Genomic DNA, 19,893 nt, shown 5'->3' with positions numbered 1-19,893 from the left:
TGCAACCAAAGATCACTTACCACATCAAGAACAGAGATGATCTCAAGTGAAACAAAAAAGGGCAATCTACAGACGCCAAGACCAAGTGACACAGACGTCAGGATTATCTGGCAGATTTTAAAAGAGTCAGCTTCAAAATGCTTCCATGAACAACTAGAAACACGCTTAGAACAAAAAGCAAAAAGCCTCAGCAAAGGAACAGAAGATGTGAAGAAGGACGGAACGGGCATTTCGGAACTGAAAAACACAACTAACACAAAACACTTGTGGGTGGGTCAAACCGCAGAACGCAGGAGCACAAGAAAATCAGTGAACGTGGAGCTAGAATAAAAGAAACCATCTGATCTGAACAACAGATAAAAGAGACAGAAAAAAAACGAACAGGGCCCCCGGGACGCGTGGCACGAAAACAGAAGACCTAACGATGACGTGATCTGTCACCTGAACCCCAGGAGCAGCAGAGAGGTGCCACAGAAGCATTCAGGGAAACAACAGCCGAAAACTTTCCAAACCTGACAACGGGAAAAAACCTACAAGTCTAAGAAGCAGGGTAAATCTAAACAGAATGAACCACAAGAAATCCACTCCAAGACACAAGGTAAACAAACTTCTGAAAACTCCAGACAATTTGAACAGCACACTCATCAGAGACCGTGGAGGCCAAGGGGAAGTGACCCGGCACCGTCAAGTGCTGAAGGGAAGTAACTGTCCACCCAGAACCGTACGTCCAGCACAAACACCCGTCAGAAGGGAAGGGGAATGGGAGCACTCTCAGATGATCCAAGAGGAGAACCAAGAGGCTCTGCTGCCAGTAGACTGGCCCTCAGTGACCAGCGAAAGGAAGTTCTCTGAACATTAGGAGACAGTGAAAGGAATTTTGCAACACCATGAAGAAAGGACAACAGAGATAACAGAGGCTGAATAAATATAATTTCTTCGTCCTCTTGAGTCTTCCAAATTACATGGGATGCTTGAAGCAAAAATTACAACATGCCTGATATAGTTTCATTATTTATTTATTTATTTAAGATTTTATTGGTTTATTTTCAGACAGAGGGGAAGGGAGGGAGAAAGAGGGAGAGAAACATCAATGTGCAGTTGCCTCTCACATGCCCCCTATTAGGGGGCTGGCCCACAACCCAGGCGAGTGCCCTGACTGGGAATTGAACTGGCGACCCTTTGGTTTGCAGGCCAGTGCTCCATCCACTGAACCACAGCAGCCAGAACCTGATGTGGTTTTAGATGCACGTAGAGAAAGTAGTTGAGACAAGTGTCGATGGGGGAGGGTAAAGGGATGCGCACAGAGGTAGGGCTCCTACACTTCACTCGGACTGATAAAATGATGGTATCAGTGGGCTGTGGTAAGTGTACACACTTACATAATGTAATACTTAGCCCCTAAAAACTATACAAAGAGATATACTTGAAAACACTACATATCAATAAATGAGGAATTTCAAAAACAATGTTCAAGTAACCTACAAGAAGTCAGGAAACAGAAAACAAAATAGAAAATAGAGGATAAAAGGGCAGATGTAAGTCCTGACACAACAATAATTGCATCAAATGTAGATGATCTAAATACACCAATTAGATGACAGGTTGGCAGAGTGAATAAACAGGCCCCAGCTGTGTGCTCGTCTGTAAGAAGTTCACTTCACATACAACGATTCCGCCCTGGCCAGGCAGCTCCGTTGTTAGAGCATCGTCCTGATGCATCGAGGCTGTGGGCTCGGTCTCCAGTGAGGGCACATGCAAGAAGCAACCAATGCATGCATAGATAAGTGGAACTAATCAATCTCTCTCAAATCAATAAAAGTTACAGAAATCAGGGCTCTACTACCAGATAAAGCAGACACTAGAGCAAAGGAAGCCTCCGTATTTCGCTGTGTGTGACGCGGATCCCTGTTTTTTTGCTCAAACTTTCAGTTAAAAAAATCTTTCGCTTTTATTTTTAAATTCAATTATTTATTTATATTTAGAAAGAAAACCAATTATCATATTTCAGGGTATTATTTTGCATACGGATATCGTTATTGCTTTCTAGAGTTACGCTTCTAATGTATAAGCATGATAAAAGAATTAAAAACATATAGATACGGAATTAGTGCTGCCCACGTACAATGGGCATCTTTATTTTTTCCTCAAAAATTTGGGCAAAAAAGTGTGCATTAAACACAGCAAAATATGGTACCAGAGAGAGCCGTTACCTAATGCCAAAAGGTCGATCCACCACAAAGACATAGCAATCATAAATGTGCGTGTGCCAAACATCATATTGCAAAGCATGCAAATCACACTAATAAAAGTAAAAGGAGTAAAAGACAAACCCACAATTATATTTAGAGACTTTAACTCCCTCTTTCAACTAGACATAAGATCAGCAAGGATACAGAACTCAGTAAAAGTACAAACTACCACACTCACCCAATTTGCAACACATAAGTTTGTAACCCCACAATTATTTAAAAACTTTTAATTTGTAATTAAAAAGCCTCTGTAAAAGTAAGTTCCAGGTCCAGATGGTTACACTGGGGAATCCTACCAAACGTCTACAGGTGCATCACCTCCAGGTCTGCACATCTCTTCCAGAAAACATAAGAGGAGGGGACACTTACCAATTCATCTCATGAAGCCAACATTTCTCTGAGACTAAACCCAAAGACAGTACAAAACAAAACAAAACAAAAAAACAGCTTTAAACCAATATCCCTCATGCATGCAGATAAAAAATGCTTAATAAAACACAGCAAAGAGGACTGAGCAACACATAAGTACAGTTACACACAGTGACCTAACGGGGTTTATTTCACATCTGCAAGGCTGGTTCAACACTCATCCCCCCAAACAAAAGGCAATGTAACTTACCATATCGACAGACTAAAGAACAAAAAGCACATAATCTTATCAACAAGTGAAGATAAAGCACCTGACAAAATTCAAAACCCATTCACGTTAAAAACTCACAGAAAATAGCCAGGAGAGAACCTCAACTTAACAGAAAACGTCCCCAAAGCCGACAATTAACATCACACTTACTGGTGACAGACCGACTGCCTCTTTCTAAACCAGGAGCCACGCAAGTCCGCGCACTCTCACCCCTGCTGTTGCACTCAGCCCGGGAAGTCGTGCCTCCCGGGGCCGGGGCCGCAAGACAAGAGGAGGGACTAACAGGCTTTCCGATCTGCAGACCAGGGCGGTGAGAAGTGAACCGCTCCTGTCTGCAGATGGCATGGTCGTCTGTGCACGAAACCTCCAGCATCTCACACACACACACACACACACACACAGACACACACACACTGAACCAGTGAGCGGATTCAGCAGAGTCACAGGATACAAGATAAACATAGAGAAACCTACTGTATTTCCATATACTATCAACGAATACGTGAAAACCAACATTTTAAAAAAGGGAATACTTAGTGTAAGTCTAACAAAACTCGTGCAGAACTGTATGCCAACTACAAAACACCAATGAGAGAAGTGAAAAAATCTACATAAATGGAGAGACAGCCTGTGTTCTAGATTGGAAGACTGAACAAAGATGCTGAGTGTCTCCAAACTGATCAAAATCCTAGTGAGACTTTTTGTAGATTTAGGTAAAATTATCCTAAAATTTATATGAGAAAGCCAAGGAATGAAATTAGCAAAAAACAACTTGAAGGAGGATAACATGTGATGACTCAATCCACCTGATGCGGAGACTCACCGTGCAGCTGCACAACCAGGTGTGGTGCTGAGGATGGGACCCAGGGAGGGACCGAGGGTCGAACAGAGAACCGGGAGGCAGACCTGTGCACTCCAGGCACGGCCGACTGCTGACCAAAGTGCAAAAGCAACTCAATGGAGGAAGAACAGTCTTTCCAATAAAGGGTGCTAGCTAATATCTATAGGCAAAGAAAAAGAAAATGAAAGAAGAAACCCTTCAATCTAGATTTTACATCTTACATTGAAATGAATTCAAAGTGGGTCATAGATTTAAACGTACAACACAGGCTATGCAACTTTTAGTAAAACACAGAAAATCTCGAGGAACTAGAGCCAGGCAAAGAGTTCTGAGGTGTGACACTAGAGAACAATCCGTAATTGACAAACTGATAAACTGACTTCATCAAAATTACAGACTTTTGCTCTGCAAAAGATCCTGTTAAGGAAACGAGGAATCAGGCTACAGACTAGGAGAAAATGCTAGCAAATCACTACCCAAGACAAGGCTAGTATCTAGACCATGTAAGGAATTCTCAAAACTCAACATTAAAAAAAAAAGGCAAGCAAACAATCCAATTACAACATGGGCAAAAGATATGAACAGGCATTTCAATATACAGATGGCAAGTAAGCACATGAAATTTTTAATATCACTAGCCATCAGGGAAATACAAATGAAAACCACAGTGAGGCATCACTCCACATGTATGAGAATGGCCAAAATGAAAAATAACATCACTAAATGCTGGCAAGGATGTGGAGAAAGTGGATCACAAACACACTGTTGGTGGTAATGTAAAATGGTACGGCCACTCTGGAAAACACTTCAGCTATTTCTTTAAAAATGAAACATGCACCTACCACATGACGCGTGGGCTGCACTCCTGGGCATTTGTCCCAGGGAATGAAAACTGATATTCACATAAACGCCTGTGTATGCGTTTGCCGAGCCTCATTCAAAACAGCCGTAGAATGAAATCCACCCAGGCGTCTTCGAATGTGTGAACAGTGACATCAGCTGTGGCACACCCGCAGCCAGGAGGCATTAAGGGGCAACCAACTACGGATACAGGCAACAGCCTACCCACATGACCCTTCAGAGAACTGTGCTGCATGGCAAAAGCCAACCCCGAAAGGCTACATACTGTATGATTCTCTTTATATAACACTCTTGACATGCCAAAATTACAGAAATGAAGAACAGATTAGCACTTGCCAGGAACTGGGTCTGGAGGCAGGAGAGAAGAGGATGTGGCTATAAAAAGGCAACAGGAAGGACCCTTACGGTGCTGGAATTGTTCTGCATCTTGACTGTTATCAATGTCAGTATCTGCTGGTGACACAGTACTACAAGTTTTGCAAAATGTTACCGCCGACAGAAACTGGGTAAAGGGACGCTGGGAGCTTTCTATGCTATTTGTTATAACTGCGTATGGTAGATTTGTATGCACAATCTCAAAACTGTAGGTCTTAAACTAAGCTGTTAAGGCCAGAAAAAAAAAAAAAGAGTAGATGAATGTGGACAGTGGTCTCGAAAAGATAATCAGGATGCCCTGATCTTTCTCCAGCTCCCCAAGAGTCAGTCTTCAGCTAGAACATACTGCCTATTTCCACCTAGGGAAGGTCTGCACCACAATCTGTGGCCTGTCACGGTGCAGACAGCGCTTCCTCCCAGGGCACTCGTCCTGGAGCTGCTCGGAGACCTGTGCTGGAGGTGGGTCTCCGGTACCTGCTGCAAAGCGCGGGGCGGCAACACGAGGCACCTGGAGCTCCGAGCCCTTTCCTCTCTTCCGGGCGCAGGGCAGGTGGCAGGTTCTTGTCTACTCAGCCACACAGTTTTATACCAAATTTCGATACAAAATTACACTTAGGTCAAGTAGGTGTGCAAAAGGGAAAAGGTCCATGAATAGGGTCTTCCTCCAGGAAGTGCACTTCGTCTCATCAGCAAAGGCTATCAAATCTCCTGAAGGATGAGGACATAGGGTCACCTGTTCAAGGTCATCACCCCAGCAGCTCGAGGGGAGCAAGACGAACAAGGTGGACTACGGAGCCGGGAGTCCTGTGTGTATGTGTGTGTGTGTGTGTAGGGGGGTATTTCTGCGGTGTGATAGGCTCACCAAGGGCGTCGGCCCAGGAGCGAAGGGGTAAGGACGGGCGGGGTACTGAGCAGGGTAAGTACTGATTGCGGGGAGCACCGAGTGAGGTGCGGCTCCACGCACGTGGGCTGCCGCAGAGTAACCCGCTCAAGGGCGTCGCCCGGGTAGGGCACGGACAACCCGGACTGGAGCGAACCCCGCACCGCGCCCTGGGAGGCGGAGCCCAGGGCCCGCAGCCCGCAGCCGCTTCAAGGGCGCGCCGTCGATCAGTTCCTCCCGGCGCGCAGAGGACACTGCTGGGCGGCCCCACGTGACGCCTCCTCGACCTTGGGGGTCACCCCGGCGACTGTGCCCGTACCCTCACATCCGCCGCGCGCCCCGCCCCCCGCCCGCCACAGCCAATGGCACGCCGCTCCGCGCCCCGCGCGACCTCTGCGCGCGCCCGCACCCGCCAATCTCCGCCCGCCAGGAGGCGCCCGCGGCGCCACTGGCTACCGCGTCCGTCCGTCAGACCCCTGTCCCGCCCACCCTCCCGTCAGCCCCGCTCCATCCAGCTTCACTCCCTGTCACCGCAGCGCCGGCAACAACAAGGGTGAGGCGGCCTCATCCTCCACCGCGGCTCCCGTGCCCTGCCTGACAGGCACGGAGCCTCCACACGGAACCGGGCCCGGCGACAGCGCGCGCCTACCTGTCTGCGGCTCAGCTCCACCCGAATGAAGCGCCGACACCCCACTCCGGGGAACCAAACTCTCGGCCCCGCCCAGGCGTGTGGCGTCAGCACGTAGCCCGGCGTCGGGAGTGTCCCCCGCCGCGTGGGCGGGGCAGTGACGTCACAGAGTTGTGCCGCCGAGGTCTATGGCGCCGTCCTGGCAGCGTCCGGGCCAGCGCGGAGGTCTCGGCGGCGGGGGTGGGGATGACCTTGGGTCCGTGGGGCAGGTCCGGGCTCGAGTCTGGAAAGGGATCTGCGCGAGACCAGGCGTGGGGTGCCTGAGGCTGTGAGGAGAGTTGAGGAGGTCGGGCGGAAAGGCGCCTCGATCAGCGGCAGACTGGGAAGCGGGAGGCCCCGGCGCGCCCCCTTCGTGGAGCCGTCGTGGACTCGAGGGTTTCCCAAATGGACAGCGGGATAGGTGCCCGGCGCCGCGGCCTTTGGCCGGTGCGAGGGGTCATTGGCTTTTAGACGTTATTTTACTTATTGCTAAGAAAGAAAAAACGCTGTTACTAGGACGCCTCGTAGATCTTAAGATGCAGCCCTACTTCAAAATGCGAAAGTGTAGGGAAAATATTGTATCAATTTAAATACGGTGAATGATGGTCACTCACGTAGTGAGGAAGTCAGTCCCCTGCAGCAAGGAAAAAGCCTCATTTCATGCTAACGTGCCTGCAGCTTCACTCTTTTTCTTCTTTCCTTTTTATTTATTTATTTTTTTTTATTTTGAGAGTACGTTATTAAAGCTGGGGACAGTGAAACGGAGAAGGGCCAAGGACAGAAGCAGCAGCAGGGGAGAGACTAGGCAGGGCTGCTTTGGCTGCCTGAGAAATAAAAGTCGCAGTGACAGAGGTGAGCCAGTGCAGGGCTGCTATTGGCTCACTGAACAGTCAGAAGGGAAAAAAAAATAAACTCTGGGGGCCTTGGAGACAGGTTCGAGGGGTGAGCCGGGGGTGAGCCGCCGCTGCCCATTGGTCTGGTGGGGACGCTTTGAGTTTTCGAGATGCACGCCTGGGAGGGCTGGAGGACCAGACGCCTGTAACCCTGCTGGACAAGGAGACACGTTAGGCAGGCTCGGGACTTAAACTGGGGCTAGAACTTAAACTGCTTTGTCTTTCTGATCTGTGAGTTTCTCTTTGATGTTTATAGCAAGTGGTACTGGCTTTCCTCCTTGCAGTACTGATAGTTTTAATTTTTTTTTTAAATTGATCTTTAGAGAAGGAGAGGAAGGGAGAGAGAAACATCGATTTCTTGTCCCAGTTAATGATGCATTCATTGTTTCTTGTATGTGTCCTGCCTGGGGGCCCAAACTGCAACCTCAGCGTATGGGACGGAGCTCTAAGCAACTGAGCTACCTGGCCAGGGCAGGATAGTTTCTTTGTAATAAATGGTTCCAATGAAAGACTATGTTAACCAGGTATTAGTATGGGAGGGTGGCATCCAAACAGCTGATATTAGGGAACGCTGTTTCACACTGCCCCGAATTGTTCTGTGTATGTGCCAGACAACTTCCTGGACTGTGCCGGGCGGTAGAGCAGAGCATGCTGGGATGACGAGGGCAGTGATCTCACCAAGATAGTGGCGCAGAGGACACAACCGAGTCTGGGCTGGAATTCAGACTCGAGACTGTGTCGCCCACTCCCGGCTGTGATATGGGCTTAGAGCGATTCCTAAATTCCTAGAAGGGAAAGGCAAAGTAAGAGGGGTTTTGTTTTTGAGTAAGAGTGCTGTATAAATGCTTGCGAGAACAAGGTTGGGCTGCTGTGTGGGATGAGGATCGAGAGACCCGGAGAAGGTGAAGGAACGAGGAACAACTGCAGCGTGTTGTTTTCTTTTTCCCTTTAAAAAAAAAACTGTGATAAAATATATGCGAAAAATATTCATTGCCATGGCTGGTGTGGCTCAGTAGACAGCACGGGCCTGTGGACCCGAAGGTCACCGGTTTGATTCCCGGTCAGGGCACATGCCTGGGTTGTCGGCCAAGTCTCCATTTGGGGGGGTGTGAGAGGCAAATGATCCATGTTCCGCACATCAGTGTGTCTCCCTGTCTTTCTCCCTCCCACCTCTCTAAAAATAAATAAAACATCAAAAAAATTCTCATTAAAGTGTACAATTTGGCATTGATTACATTCATGATGTCGCACAACCATCACTGCTATTTCTAAAACTTTTTCACGGGTCCAAATAGAAACTAACCATTAAGCAATAACTTCCTTTTCTCCACCCCTCTCCCTTCTCCCTGTACTTTCTGTCTCTGTAAATTGACAGCTCTGGGTACCTCATGCAAGTGAATTCATACAGTATTTGTCCTTGTATGTGTCACTATTCAGCACATTTCAAGGTTCATCCATTTTGTAGCATGTGTCAGATTTTTGTGGCTGATAGATTACATTGTACAGACAGGTCGCACCTGGTCTGTCCATCAGCTGCTGACATTTAGGTTGTTTCCACCTTTCGGCTACTGTGATTAATGCTACAATGACCATTGGCTTCTGAGTATGTGTCGAGTGCTTGTTTATGATTCTCTTTATAATACCTGGGAGTGACTCGGTGAGTCACACAGTAATTGTATGTGCAGCTTTTTGAGGAAGTGCCCAACTGTCTCCCGCAGTGGTCATGCCCTGTTGCGTCCCCACCAGCACTGCATGAAGCTTCCCATTCCTCCACCTCCTCAGTACTTTTTAAGAATTTGTTATAGCCATTCTCGTAGGGGGGAGGTAATCTCATTTTGGTTTTGTTTTGCATTTCCTTATTTCTAATGTCAAGAATGTTTTCATTTCCTTATTGGCTATCTTTATATCTTTGGAGGAAAGTTTATTTAAGTCTTTTTTTTCCTTTTTTTTTATTCTGGTCTTTTTTGAATTGGGTTGTTTGTCGTATATAGTTGGAGGACTTTATATATTCTGGATATTAATTCCTTACAAGATATATGATTTATAAATAGTTTCATTCTTTTCACTTTATTTGTAATATTTGATGAACAAAAATTTTAAACTCGAAGTCCATTTTATCCATGTTTGTTATTGTTGCTCACATATCTAACAATCTATTGCCAAATCAGAGATCACGAAGATTAACTCATGTTTTTTCTAGGAGCTTTATGTTTTAGCTTTTATCTTTAGGTTGTTTACCCATTTTGAGTTTATTTTTTGAGTTGATTTTTTAGTATGATGTGTGTTAGGGGTCGGACTTTGTCTTTTTGCACCAGGAACTCCAGGAGTCCCAGCGTCACCTGGTGGAAGACGATTGTTTCCGCATTGAATGAACTTGGCACCCTTTAAAAAATCATTGTATGTTGCATTTATTTCTGGACTCTAGATTCTCCCGTTGGTCTGCGTGCTGTCTTTATGCCAGCACCACAGGGTTTTGATCACTGTAGCTCGGTAGTAAGTTTTGAAATACAGAAGTGAATTTTCCAACTTTGTTCTTTTTCAAGATTGTTTTGGCTATATTAATCCCCTCACAAATTCATATAAATTTACGGTTTGGGTTTTCCACTTTGGCAAAAAAGGCTGTAGGAGTTTTGATAGGGATTGTGTTGAATCTGTAGATTGCTTTGGGTAGCATTTACATCTTAACAATATTAAGTCTTCCAGACCATGAACATGGGATGTTTTCCATTTATTGTTGACTCAATTTCTTTCAGCAGTGTTTTGTACTGTTTGGTGTACGCGTCTTCTTCCTTGGTCAAGTTGTTCCTAGGTGTTTTACTCGAGTGGGACTGCTCTCCCGACTTCCTCCTCCTGTCGTTCATTACTGGTTGTTGTGCACTGATCTCTGTCCCTCGGCCTCACTGAATTTATTACCTCTCATACCTTTCTTGTGGGTTCTTTGGGGTTTCCCATATGTAGGATCATGGAATGTAAATAAAGATAGTTTTTTCCCTTCCCTGTTTGGGTGTCTTTTTTTCTTGCTGAACTGCCCCGGCTAGAACTTCCAGTACTGGGTGAAGTGGAAGTGGTGAGAGTGGGCACCCTTGTTTTGTTCCTGATCTTAGAGAAATGTTTCAGACTTTACCATTGAGTATGTTTGCTTTGGGATTTTCATAGATATTGTTTACTATGTTGAGAAAGTTCCTTTCCATTCCTCATTTTTTACATGTTTTTGAGATGAAGGGAGGAAGGATTTTAAGTGCCTGTTCTTCATCAGTTGAGTTAATCATTTTTTTCCCTTTTGTTCTATTATTGTGGTATATTGCATTGATTGATTTTCTATGGCGAACCATTTGTCCCTTGCATTCCTGGGACAAATCCCGCTTGATCATGGTGCATAATCATTTAGATATGCTGTTGGATTTGGTTTCCTAGTATTTTGTTCAGAAGTTCTGTATCCATGTTTATGAGAGATATTGGTCTAATTTTCTTGTGACGTCTTTGGCTCTAGTTTCAGTGCTGCACTGGCCTCACAGGATGGGTTAGGAGGTGTTCCCTCCTCTTCAGGTTGTTGGTAGAGCTTCAGTAGCATTGGTGTTAATTTTTCTTTAAATGTTTGCTAGAATTCACCGGTTGAATTCTAGCAAACCATCCATTCCATACCAATTTTGGTTCTTGTTATGTTCAGGTAATTTGTGTGTTTTTAGGAATTTATCCATTTCATCTAAGTTATCTTATTTGTTGGCATGCCATTGTTCATAGTATTCTCTTAGGTTTTTTTAATTACTGTAAGGTCAGTAATAATGTTTACTTTCATTTCTGCTTTAGTGATTTATGGTGTTTTTTCTGTCAGCCTAGCTAAAGGTTTTGTTGATTTTTTTAAAGGTTTTATTTATTTATTAGAGAGAGAGAGAGGGAGGAGAGGTAGAGAAACATCAATGTGTGGTTGCCTCTCACATGCCCCCTACTGGGGACCTGACCTGGACTGCAACCCAGGCATGTGCCCTGACTGGGAACCAAACTGGTGACCCTTTGGTTCACAGGCCAGCACTCAATCCACTGAGCCACACCAGCCAGGGCTTGTTGATTTTTTCAGAGAACCAAATTTACTTCCATTGACTTGTTTTTCCATTGTTTCATTTATCTCTAATTTTTATTCATTCCTTTCTTCCAGCTTTGGGTTTAGTTTGCTTTAAAAAATTTTTTTTGGTCCTTCAAAATGTAAAGTTTGGTTACTGATACCCTTTTAAAAAGATTTTATTTATTTTTAGAGAGAGGGGAAGGGAGGGAGAAAGAGGCAGAGAAACATCAATGTGTGGTTGCCTCTGACATACCCCCTACTGAGGACCTGGTCTGCAACCCAGGCTGTGCCCTGCCTGGGAATCGAACCTGTGGCCCTTTGTTTCCCAGGCCTGGCACTCAGTCTACAGAGCCACACCAGCCAGGGTTGATAATCTTTTTTAACTTCAGACATTTATTGCTATAAATTCTTTTGTAACCACTGCCTTCATTGCATTCCATAGCTTTTTGCTCAATATGCTTTCTCATCAAAGTATACATTCTTCATTCACTGAACAGATATTCATACCAGCCTGGTTCTAGGTGGTGGGGATACAGAGGTAAATACAGGACGGGCAGGATCTGTGCAGTGATGGAGCTGCCATTTAGGGTAAACTGAAACAGCAACTGATGGTTTCAAATCCATAAAACAGGGTACTATGATAAAGATCAGCAGTAACGCTGCTTTAACTTTTATTTTAAGTAGGTAATATATACATGCGATTCAAAAATAAAAAAAGATATTAAAAGGTTTGGTTTGCAAAGTCTTCCTCGCTCCTCTGCGACCTCTTGTCTCCTTATCTGCTGGCCTGCCAGACCCTCAGAGCAGAGGTGGAGGGAATTCAGGGCTCGGAAAGTGGCCATTCACCACCTAGAGCAGAAGTATCTCCACGTTTTAACCAGCACAATCAAATTGGTGTGCACTGACTGAATATTCATGCTACCTGCAAGTAACCATTTCTGTTAGTCTTAGTCTTCCAGGGTTTTTCATCAAATTCAAACCCAAAGATAACTTTCTGTGTACTTTCTATGCACCTTTTTATTTTTCCTTAATTTATCCTCACCCGAGGACATTTTTTTTTTTCTTTTAGAGAGGAAGGGGGAGAGAGAGAGAGAGAGAACATGGACTGGTTGCCTCCCAGATGCATGCTGACCCGGGATCAGAGATCGTACCAGACTTTCGGTTATGGGACCACACGCTCCAACCCAGCACCTTGTTTTATCTTAGCGATCTATCCTGGAAGTCTGGCTGTCAGTTCACAGTGTCACTTTTTACCCAGTTGCATAATTACGTGGAGTGGTTTAGGTGTTGACAGCGGATCCTTGCGCCATGTATGGGCTGCCAGCCCTTCTAATGGAAGTGTCCCAAAGGGCATCATTCCAGCGCCTGAAAATGGAAGCCCTAAGGCCCAGGCCCTAGAGCCATATAGGGCTAGTCCAGATGTGGAGGGGAATAGATGCCCACCCCCACCCGGGGAAGAAGGTCGTGTTGGTGCTAGTTCTGCAGCCTTCCTACCCCACCAAGGCCCGGTCAAGGTCACATGTCTATGTGGGCTTATGCACACGCAGTCCCGTTCAAATTAGTGTACTTCCCCCACCTCCTCCTCCCCTCTTCAGTTCTCGAAAGGTTGAATCCAGTTGTTCTGTATTTTGGATTTGCTTTGTTTCCTCATGCTGTCCTCCGATGTCTTAATTTCCCATAAACTGCAAGGTGAGACAAAATACCTGATTAAGATCAAACATTACTTACAAAAGTATACTGTACCCAGTGGTGACTCTCCCGTTTCACTGATCATCTTTTGCCAGGAAAGGATAATTTAAAAATCTAAGCTCAAATCATTCCTCAAACGAAATCTCCTAAGGGAGTCTCACTCATTTACCAAAGACCTTACGTGGTCTAACAGCCTACCTGACCCTCTCTCCGTCAATCCCAGCCCTTACCTACGTAAAATCGACCCACGCCCACTGCGCGGGCAGACCCGGCCCTAGGGCTAGAGTGCGGGTTTGGGGAACAGGCGTTCTAGCGCATGCGTAGTCCGTGAGCGGTTGTGATCAGCCTACAGGGAGCGGGGCGCAGACCAGCGACCGGGCGCTGGGGAGTAGGTGTGCGTTGGCAGTTGGCGTACAGTGCTACGTAGCTGGGGAGCAGAAGGGTTCCCCCTCCCTCCGCTCCGGGGCCCAGACGCTCTGCGCATGCGCCCACCCCACACGCCCTAGCTCCGTGGCCTGAAAGGGGCGGGGCACACGTGACGCCAGTCGAGCCCTAGCAGCGCCCCCCTAAGAGCAACGCGCAGGCGTGCGCAGGCGCACTGGGCAGAGGAGGGCGGTGATGGCAGGGATCGATTCTCCACGGCGACTCGCAATGGGGCGGGCGTTGCTGCTGGTCGTGCTGTGCGCGGTGGGCGTTCGGGGACTCTACTTCCACATTGGCGAGACCGAGAAGCGCTGCTTTATCGAGGAAATCCCCGACGAGACCATGGTCATCGGTCAGGCGGGTCGGGGGTGGACTGGGCCCTGAGCATCCCCCAGACGCAGCCGCGGCTCCCCGCGGTGTGCGGGAGCCCGCTGACAAGGCACGTGATGACGGCTGTGTCGCCCCGCAGGAAACTACCGCACTCAGATGTGGGACAAGCAGAAAGAGGTCTTCCTGCCCTCGACCCCCGGCCTGGGCATGCACGTGGAGGTGAAGGACCCTGAAGGCAAGGTAGGGCCACCGCTGCCTGCCCGCAGGGAGTGGCACGGGCGTCCTGCATGCCGACTGTGGCAGGCCGACCTCCTCCAGAGCCCTATTGGGACGTGCGGAGCTCGGGGAGCATCAGCCGCCCCTGGAGAGGTCAGTGTAGGTGGGGCTTCCACAGACTTCCGTGTTGCAGGTGGTGCTGTCCCGGCAGTACGGCTCCGAGGGCCGCTTCACCTTCACTTCGCACACCCCCGGGGACCACCAGATCTGCCTGCACTCCAACTCCACCAGGATGGCGCTCTTCGCTGGTGGCAGACTGGTGAGAGAATGTTCTTGGGCTACCGCTTGGAATTTCTCACTTGGTTCCAAAGGTCTGATTTATCACCAGCACCATTTGTGACGCTTCGTCGCATAGTCACAATTGGGGAAACAGATAGCGCCCTTCTGCCCCGCAGCCAGGACGAGAGTGGGTTCCGTAGTCTGGAAAAGGGCCGTTGAGGCCTCCCCCACTCAGACATGGCAGCCTCGGTGTTTCTGACCCTGCGGCTTTGGGGCTCCCACCCCATGTCCTTGTAGCGTGTGCACCTGGACATCCAGGTGGGGGAGCATGCCAACAATTACCCTGAGATCGCGGCGAAGGACAAACTGACGGAGCTGCAGCTCCGAGCCCGCCAGCTGCTCGACCAGGTGGAGCAGATCCAGAAGGAGCAGGACTACCAAAGGGTAAGGGCATGTCGCTGTCCGGGACCTGGCAGTTGACCTTACACCCACCACTCCCACTGGAGTTTCTGCTCGGGGCCTTCCCAGTGAGCTGTCCAGGGAGCGGAACGGAGGGTATCAGTCTAGAGCAGCGATTTCCTTCCTTCCTGCCTCCCTTCCATCTTTATTTAGAGAGAGGGAGAGAAACATGGGTCAGTTGCCCCTCCCCCACAAACCCAGCACGCCCTCACTGGGAACCTGGCCCCAAACCCAGGCACGTGCCCTGACTGGGAAGGGAACCCTAGCAGGCCTGTACTCAGTCCACTGAGCCACACCAGCCAGGGCTCGAGCAGTGACTTTTCAACCTTCTTCACCTGTGACATTTACAAACTAATTACTAAATTCTGATGTGCACTAAAAAATACATTACAGTCATACTTTGCAGGTCTGACAGAAAAAAAAAGAGGTATAATCTGGATTCATTTACACTAGATGGCTATTGTGTTGGCTCTTGTCATTTTTTTATTTGACAGTCTAAGGGGAAAAAAGTCAGTATTCCTGACCAAAGAGTCGGGTATTGCATGTTCTAAAAGTTCTGGCATGCCCTGACTGGTGTGGCTCAGTGGGTTGGGCGTCATCCCAGAAACAGAAAGGTCACCAGTTCCATTCCCACTCAGGGCACACGCCTGGGTCGTAGGCCAGGTTTGTAGCTGGGGGCCTGTGAGAGGCAACTGATTAATGTATCTCTCCCTCTCTCCTTCCCTTCCCCTCTCCCTAAAAATATATTTAGGAAATAAAAAATAAAATTCTGGCAGCACAGCGGTTGAAAATTGCTTGTCTAGATGGCTCTTTTGAACCTTCTGTAGAATAAAGCGAAAGTCTAGGCGTCGCCCCTTTCCCTTGGGGTCTTGCTCAAGGTGGTCAGAGCAGGGTTTCCACCCCCGGAGAGAGGCTGGTGGAAAGGCAGCTGCTCGTCGCTCCCCTGGGCCACTCCCGGTGGAGTGAGGCAGTCCCGAAGGCGCTTGGTGGGGTGGTTCCAGGGAGGGAAGCCCTCCCAGTGGCCGGGACCCGGGTTTCCTGCCCCTGTAACCCTGGGTTTGTCGTCCGTGCAGTATCGTGAGGAGCGCTTCCGTCTGACCAGCGAGAGCACCAACCAGAGGGTCCTGTGGTGGTCCATCGCTCAGACCGTCATCCTCATCCTCACAGGCATCTGGCAGATGCGTCACCTCAAGAGCTTCTTTGAGGCCAAGAAGCTAGTGTAGTGTCCTCCCCGTATGACCCTTCCCTCTCACCTCGGTTATTTGGTTCTTACCCCCCTGGCTTGTGAGGGGAAAAATGAAAAAAGAACACAAACCACATTGGTTCCCTGTAACAAAGCGTCCCAATCAGCCACTTGTTAACACTGGTTCTCAAGGACATAGGACATTGGTCCGAGATTTCAGAAACGTCCTGGGGTTTGTGCACAGTCAGAACCGACCCCGAACTACGTCTTGCTTCTTCGGCCTCCACTGACTTCCTCTCCATCCTGTCGCAAAACGAGCAGATGACAAGTCTGTCCCGTGACTCGTCTTTGTCTGCTCATGCAGTGGGTGCCAGACATGCCCTCCCGAGGAGGCCCGCCTCCCTGACCCTGCCAGCCCTGGGGTCACTCAGCGGCTTTGTGAATGTAAATATGGGGCCGAGGCCCTAAAGGATTGAAAAGTTTTTCTATGTATTAGAACTATTTTTTGATAAATTATATATTTTCCTTCCTAGTTGAAGTGCTGCTGCCTGTGTGACTAGCTGAGAACACCAGAGCAGCCCATCTGCGTTCTGAGTTCCCACGTTTTTGGTGACCGCTGTGGCAGCTCTCGGAGTTCAGCGGTCTGTGGGCCGGAAAGCAGGCGTCCCAGGTGCGGTCCAGGCTCACCCGAGGGCCGAGCAGAGAGCCCCTGGGACACCCGAGGGTTCCATCACGGGGCCTCGGGAAGAACGCGGGCGTGACAGCACGCACAGGGCAGGGTGCTCCAGCCCTGCCACTTCCCTTGCCCTTTATTTAAGCTGTGGTGATTGTTCTCGTGGAACCAGGGTGGGTTCTTCAGACTGTTCCAGTGAAATAAAACGTGTTGTACTGGCTGTCTTTGAAATGAAATGAGAGGTTGTGGGCGGAGGGGATGCCCCCCGGGGCAGTGGAGGCATGGCTGCTAGCCTGGACTCCTCTGCAGAGTGGACTGTAGTGGTGGGCTTGCGGTGCTCAGGCCCAGCCTGACCTGAGGCCTGGCGTGTGGGTGCACGAGCAGTCGCTTAGCCACTCAGGTCATGTGAGGGGTTAAGTCCCAGGACCATAAGTTTAACCACACTCCCTTCATGCCGTCTGCTCTGGAAAACAATGCCATTAACTTTATTTCATGGTCTTGTTTATCTGACCTTCAGAACTAAATTCTTTCATGTTTTTCTCCTTATGTCCTATACTCCATATTTATACCTATTTTTACTTATAAAAATATATGCAACTTAGATTTATAGATGTTGTCATTCAGTATTTTTGAAATTCTACATGTTCCACATTTCTAATTCTGGATGGCTCTGTTAACAGCCCTGTGAGGGGAAATGCCATAATTGACATACCCAAATTTTTTTATGTTTATTTTAAAAAGCAGGATCTTTAACAATACACTATGTATTTATTTTGGGGGGAGGGAGAAAGAGGGAGAGAAACATTGATCAGTTGCTATTCATACACACCCTGGCTGGGGACCAAACCTGAAACCCAGGCACGTGCCCTGACCAGGAATTGAACTGGTGACATTTCACTTTGTGGGATGATGCCCAACAACTGAGCCGCACCAGTCAGGGCAGTATATTTAAAACAGGAAACTGGAACCAGCTGGCTGTGTGGGCCACTGGCCTGAGGCTCTGGGGGAAGGGAACACACACGTGTCTGCTCTGTGGCTGGTACTGGGAGTCCAGCCAGTGAAGCCAGTCTGGCCTGTGGGAGGATGGGAACTTCCAGGCAAGAGCCGAGGCTGGCTTTCACTGTCCGCCAGTGGTGGCCACGGCTGCATCTTACATGGACCGGTCGGTCAGGCAGTTTGTGGCAGGAAGGGGAGTGGGGTGAGTGCAAACGTGGGACTGCATCACACTCCCAAGGGGGCAGGTGGGCACTTCCGTACTGCTGAGCGGTCTTCACGGACACGTCACAGTCTAGAAGTTTCAGTTTGGCTTCACCCATGGACTGTAGCGATCCCATCCCTCACCACATACTCCCAATTCTTTTCCTGAAATTGTTTCTTAGACCACAATGTCCCTACCAAATGGCCTTTACCTCTGTATCACAAAAAAAGATTAAAAAGGGATGGGGGAGCCAATCTGATGCCCTGTCATCCTGGCTGGGTCCCAGGATCTCACTGGGACGGCAGACCCCACGTCTACCTTTGTTCACTTGGTCCCAGCGTCACTTGACCCGTGGTGCGCAAACTGCTCTCCGTTCTCACCCTCATCTCTGGCAGTCTTACTGGGCCCGCGTCAGAGTTGACGCAAAGAGACATCTGGGAAATGACACCGATTCCTGAGCAACAGCCAGGTCCAGGCTGATGAAGCAGGTTCATGTGGTTGCAGGATGAGGGCCCTCCAGTGATGCCTGTGTCCTAATCCCTGGGACCTGTGACTGTCACCTAACAAGGCAAAGGGGACTTCAGGGTGCTAACAGCTGATTTTAAAGGGCAGCTCATCCTGGATTATCTGGGTGTGCCCAGTGTCCTCAAGAGCTTCCCGAGAAGTTGCAGGAGGGAGGCAAAGGAAGGTCACAGTGAAACGATGTGAGGACTCAACCACCTTTGCTGGCTTTTAAGATGGATGGAGGAAGGGGGCCGCTGGCTGGGCTGGGAAAGGCCAGACAGGAATGGTCCCTCTGGTCTCCCAAAGGGAAGGTAGCCCTGCCAACAGCTTGATTTCAATCCCATGAGACTGTGTCAGACTTCTGACCTATAAAACCATAAGTACCCATATTAAGTTTGTACTGTTTTCAGCCACTAAGCTTATGGTAAATCTTTCACCAGCAACAGCAAACTAATACAGGTGAAAACCAAGAATCCTCATTTTCTTTTAGTCCTCATCCGAGGATGTGTTTATTGATTTTTCGAGAGGGAGGAGAAGAGGGAGAGAGAAACATCGATGTGACAAACACGGATTGGTTGCCTCCCACAAGTGCCCGGGGCGCCAGGGGGATAAAACTCACAACCCTTGGGTGTCGGAGAGGACGCTCCAACCACCTCTTGGGGCAACAATCCTCATCCTCATTTTAACCAAGCCGTGCAGGCAACTGATGGGCAGTCAGGTTAGGGAACCCCAGGCACACCACCCTTCCTTTTTGTCTCATGCTACCCATTCTTCCAGTCCTCACCCTGGCACAGTCCAATTGCTCTGGTCTTTCCTTGGGCCGTCTTGTGGCTCCGAATCTCAGCCAGCCTCTCGGTGGCCTCTGCCGCATACTGCCGCACCCACTGTCAGCTGCGTTCTACTCAGAAAGCTATAGTCCCCGCTCATGTTCCTGTGTCCCCACCACTGCTACAGACCCTGGAACAACACCTCTGCGGGGAACTCTTCCTGAACGCAGCAGGGGGAGCAGCCAGCGCGCACGCAGACCCGGACAGTGCCCCGGACAGCAGGACAGGCGAGGGTGCTCCCAAGAAGCTACCACGGGCCGCACTCCTGCTCTTAGGGAGCCACGCTCAGTGGGGCTCAAAGACGGGCTAACGAAGGTAAAGCCACAACCTACAACTGTGTACTTGCGAGCTATCTGCCCCGTGGGGCGGCGAAGGTGATTACAGAGGGACCAGACCCCCGTCCACGCAGCCCCGCTGCAGGAAACCCCAACCCAGGGCGTTAGAAGTAGGTGTCAGAGATCGAAAGGGGAGCCGTGGAGGTCCCAGGCGACCCTCTGCTTCCTACCACCTCTGCTCCAAATCCCGGGCCTCGCGCGCCAACGCAGCCGCAGCGCTCCGCCGGAACACCGGAAGCCAAGGCTCCAGCTCTTCCGGGAGTGATGGCTCCTCCGGCGCTCATTGGTTGTTGCTTTGACCCGCCCAGGCG

General features: G+C 48.9%; 2 protein-coding genes across 3 annotated transcripts in view; one reads left to right on the top strand and one right to left on the bottom strand.

Annotated features, from left to right (window-relative positions):
• Positions 1-6,639, bottom strand: part of OGDH (oxoglutarate dehydrogenase) — a 43,025-nt gene extending 36,386 nt beyond the window's left edge. For both annotated transcript variants that reach the window (XM_045828580.1, XM_045828579.1), the window contains exon 1: positions 6,496-6,639. The gene's annotated coding sequence lies outside the window, so the exon portion shown is untranslated. The remainder of the gene's footprint in view (positions 1-6,495) is intronic.
• A 7,096-nt stretch (positions 6,640-13,735) lies between these two features.
• On the top strand, positions 13,736-16,938 carry TMED4 (transmembrane p24 trafficking protein 4). The gene is made up of 5 exons (XM_045827758.1): positions 13,736-13,930; positions 14,048-14,148; positions 14,318-14,443; positions 14,701-14,847; positions 15,936-16,938. Exons 1-5 carry the CDS (start codon positions 13,774-13,776, stop codon positions 16,083-16,085), a joined length of 681 nt encoding a protein of 226 aa, XP_045683714.1. The 5' UTR covers positions 13,736-13,773; the 3' UTR covers positions 16,086-16,938.
• Positions 16,939-19,893: the final 2,955 nt, after the last annotated feature.

This window comes from Phyllostomus hastatus, unplaced genomic scaffold (assembly GCF_019186645.2).
Source record: "Phyllostomus hastatus isolate PE091 unplaced genomic scaffold, TTU_PhHast_1.1 phas_scaffold_78, whole genome shotgun sequence".
Taxonomy (NCBI): Eukaryota; Metazoa; Chordata; class Mammalia; order Chiroptera; family Phyllostomidae; genus Phyllostomus; species Phyllostomus hastatus.
This window is presented reverse-complemented; position numbering and strand designations above follow the sequence as displayed.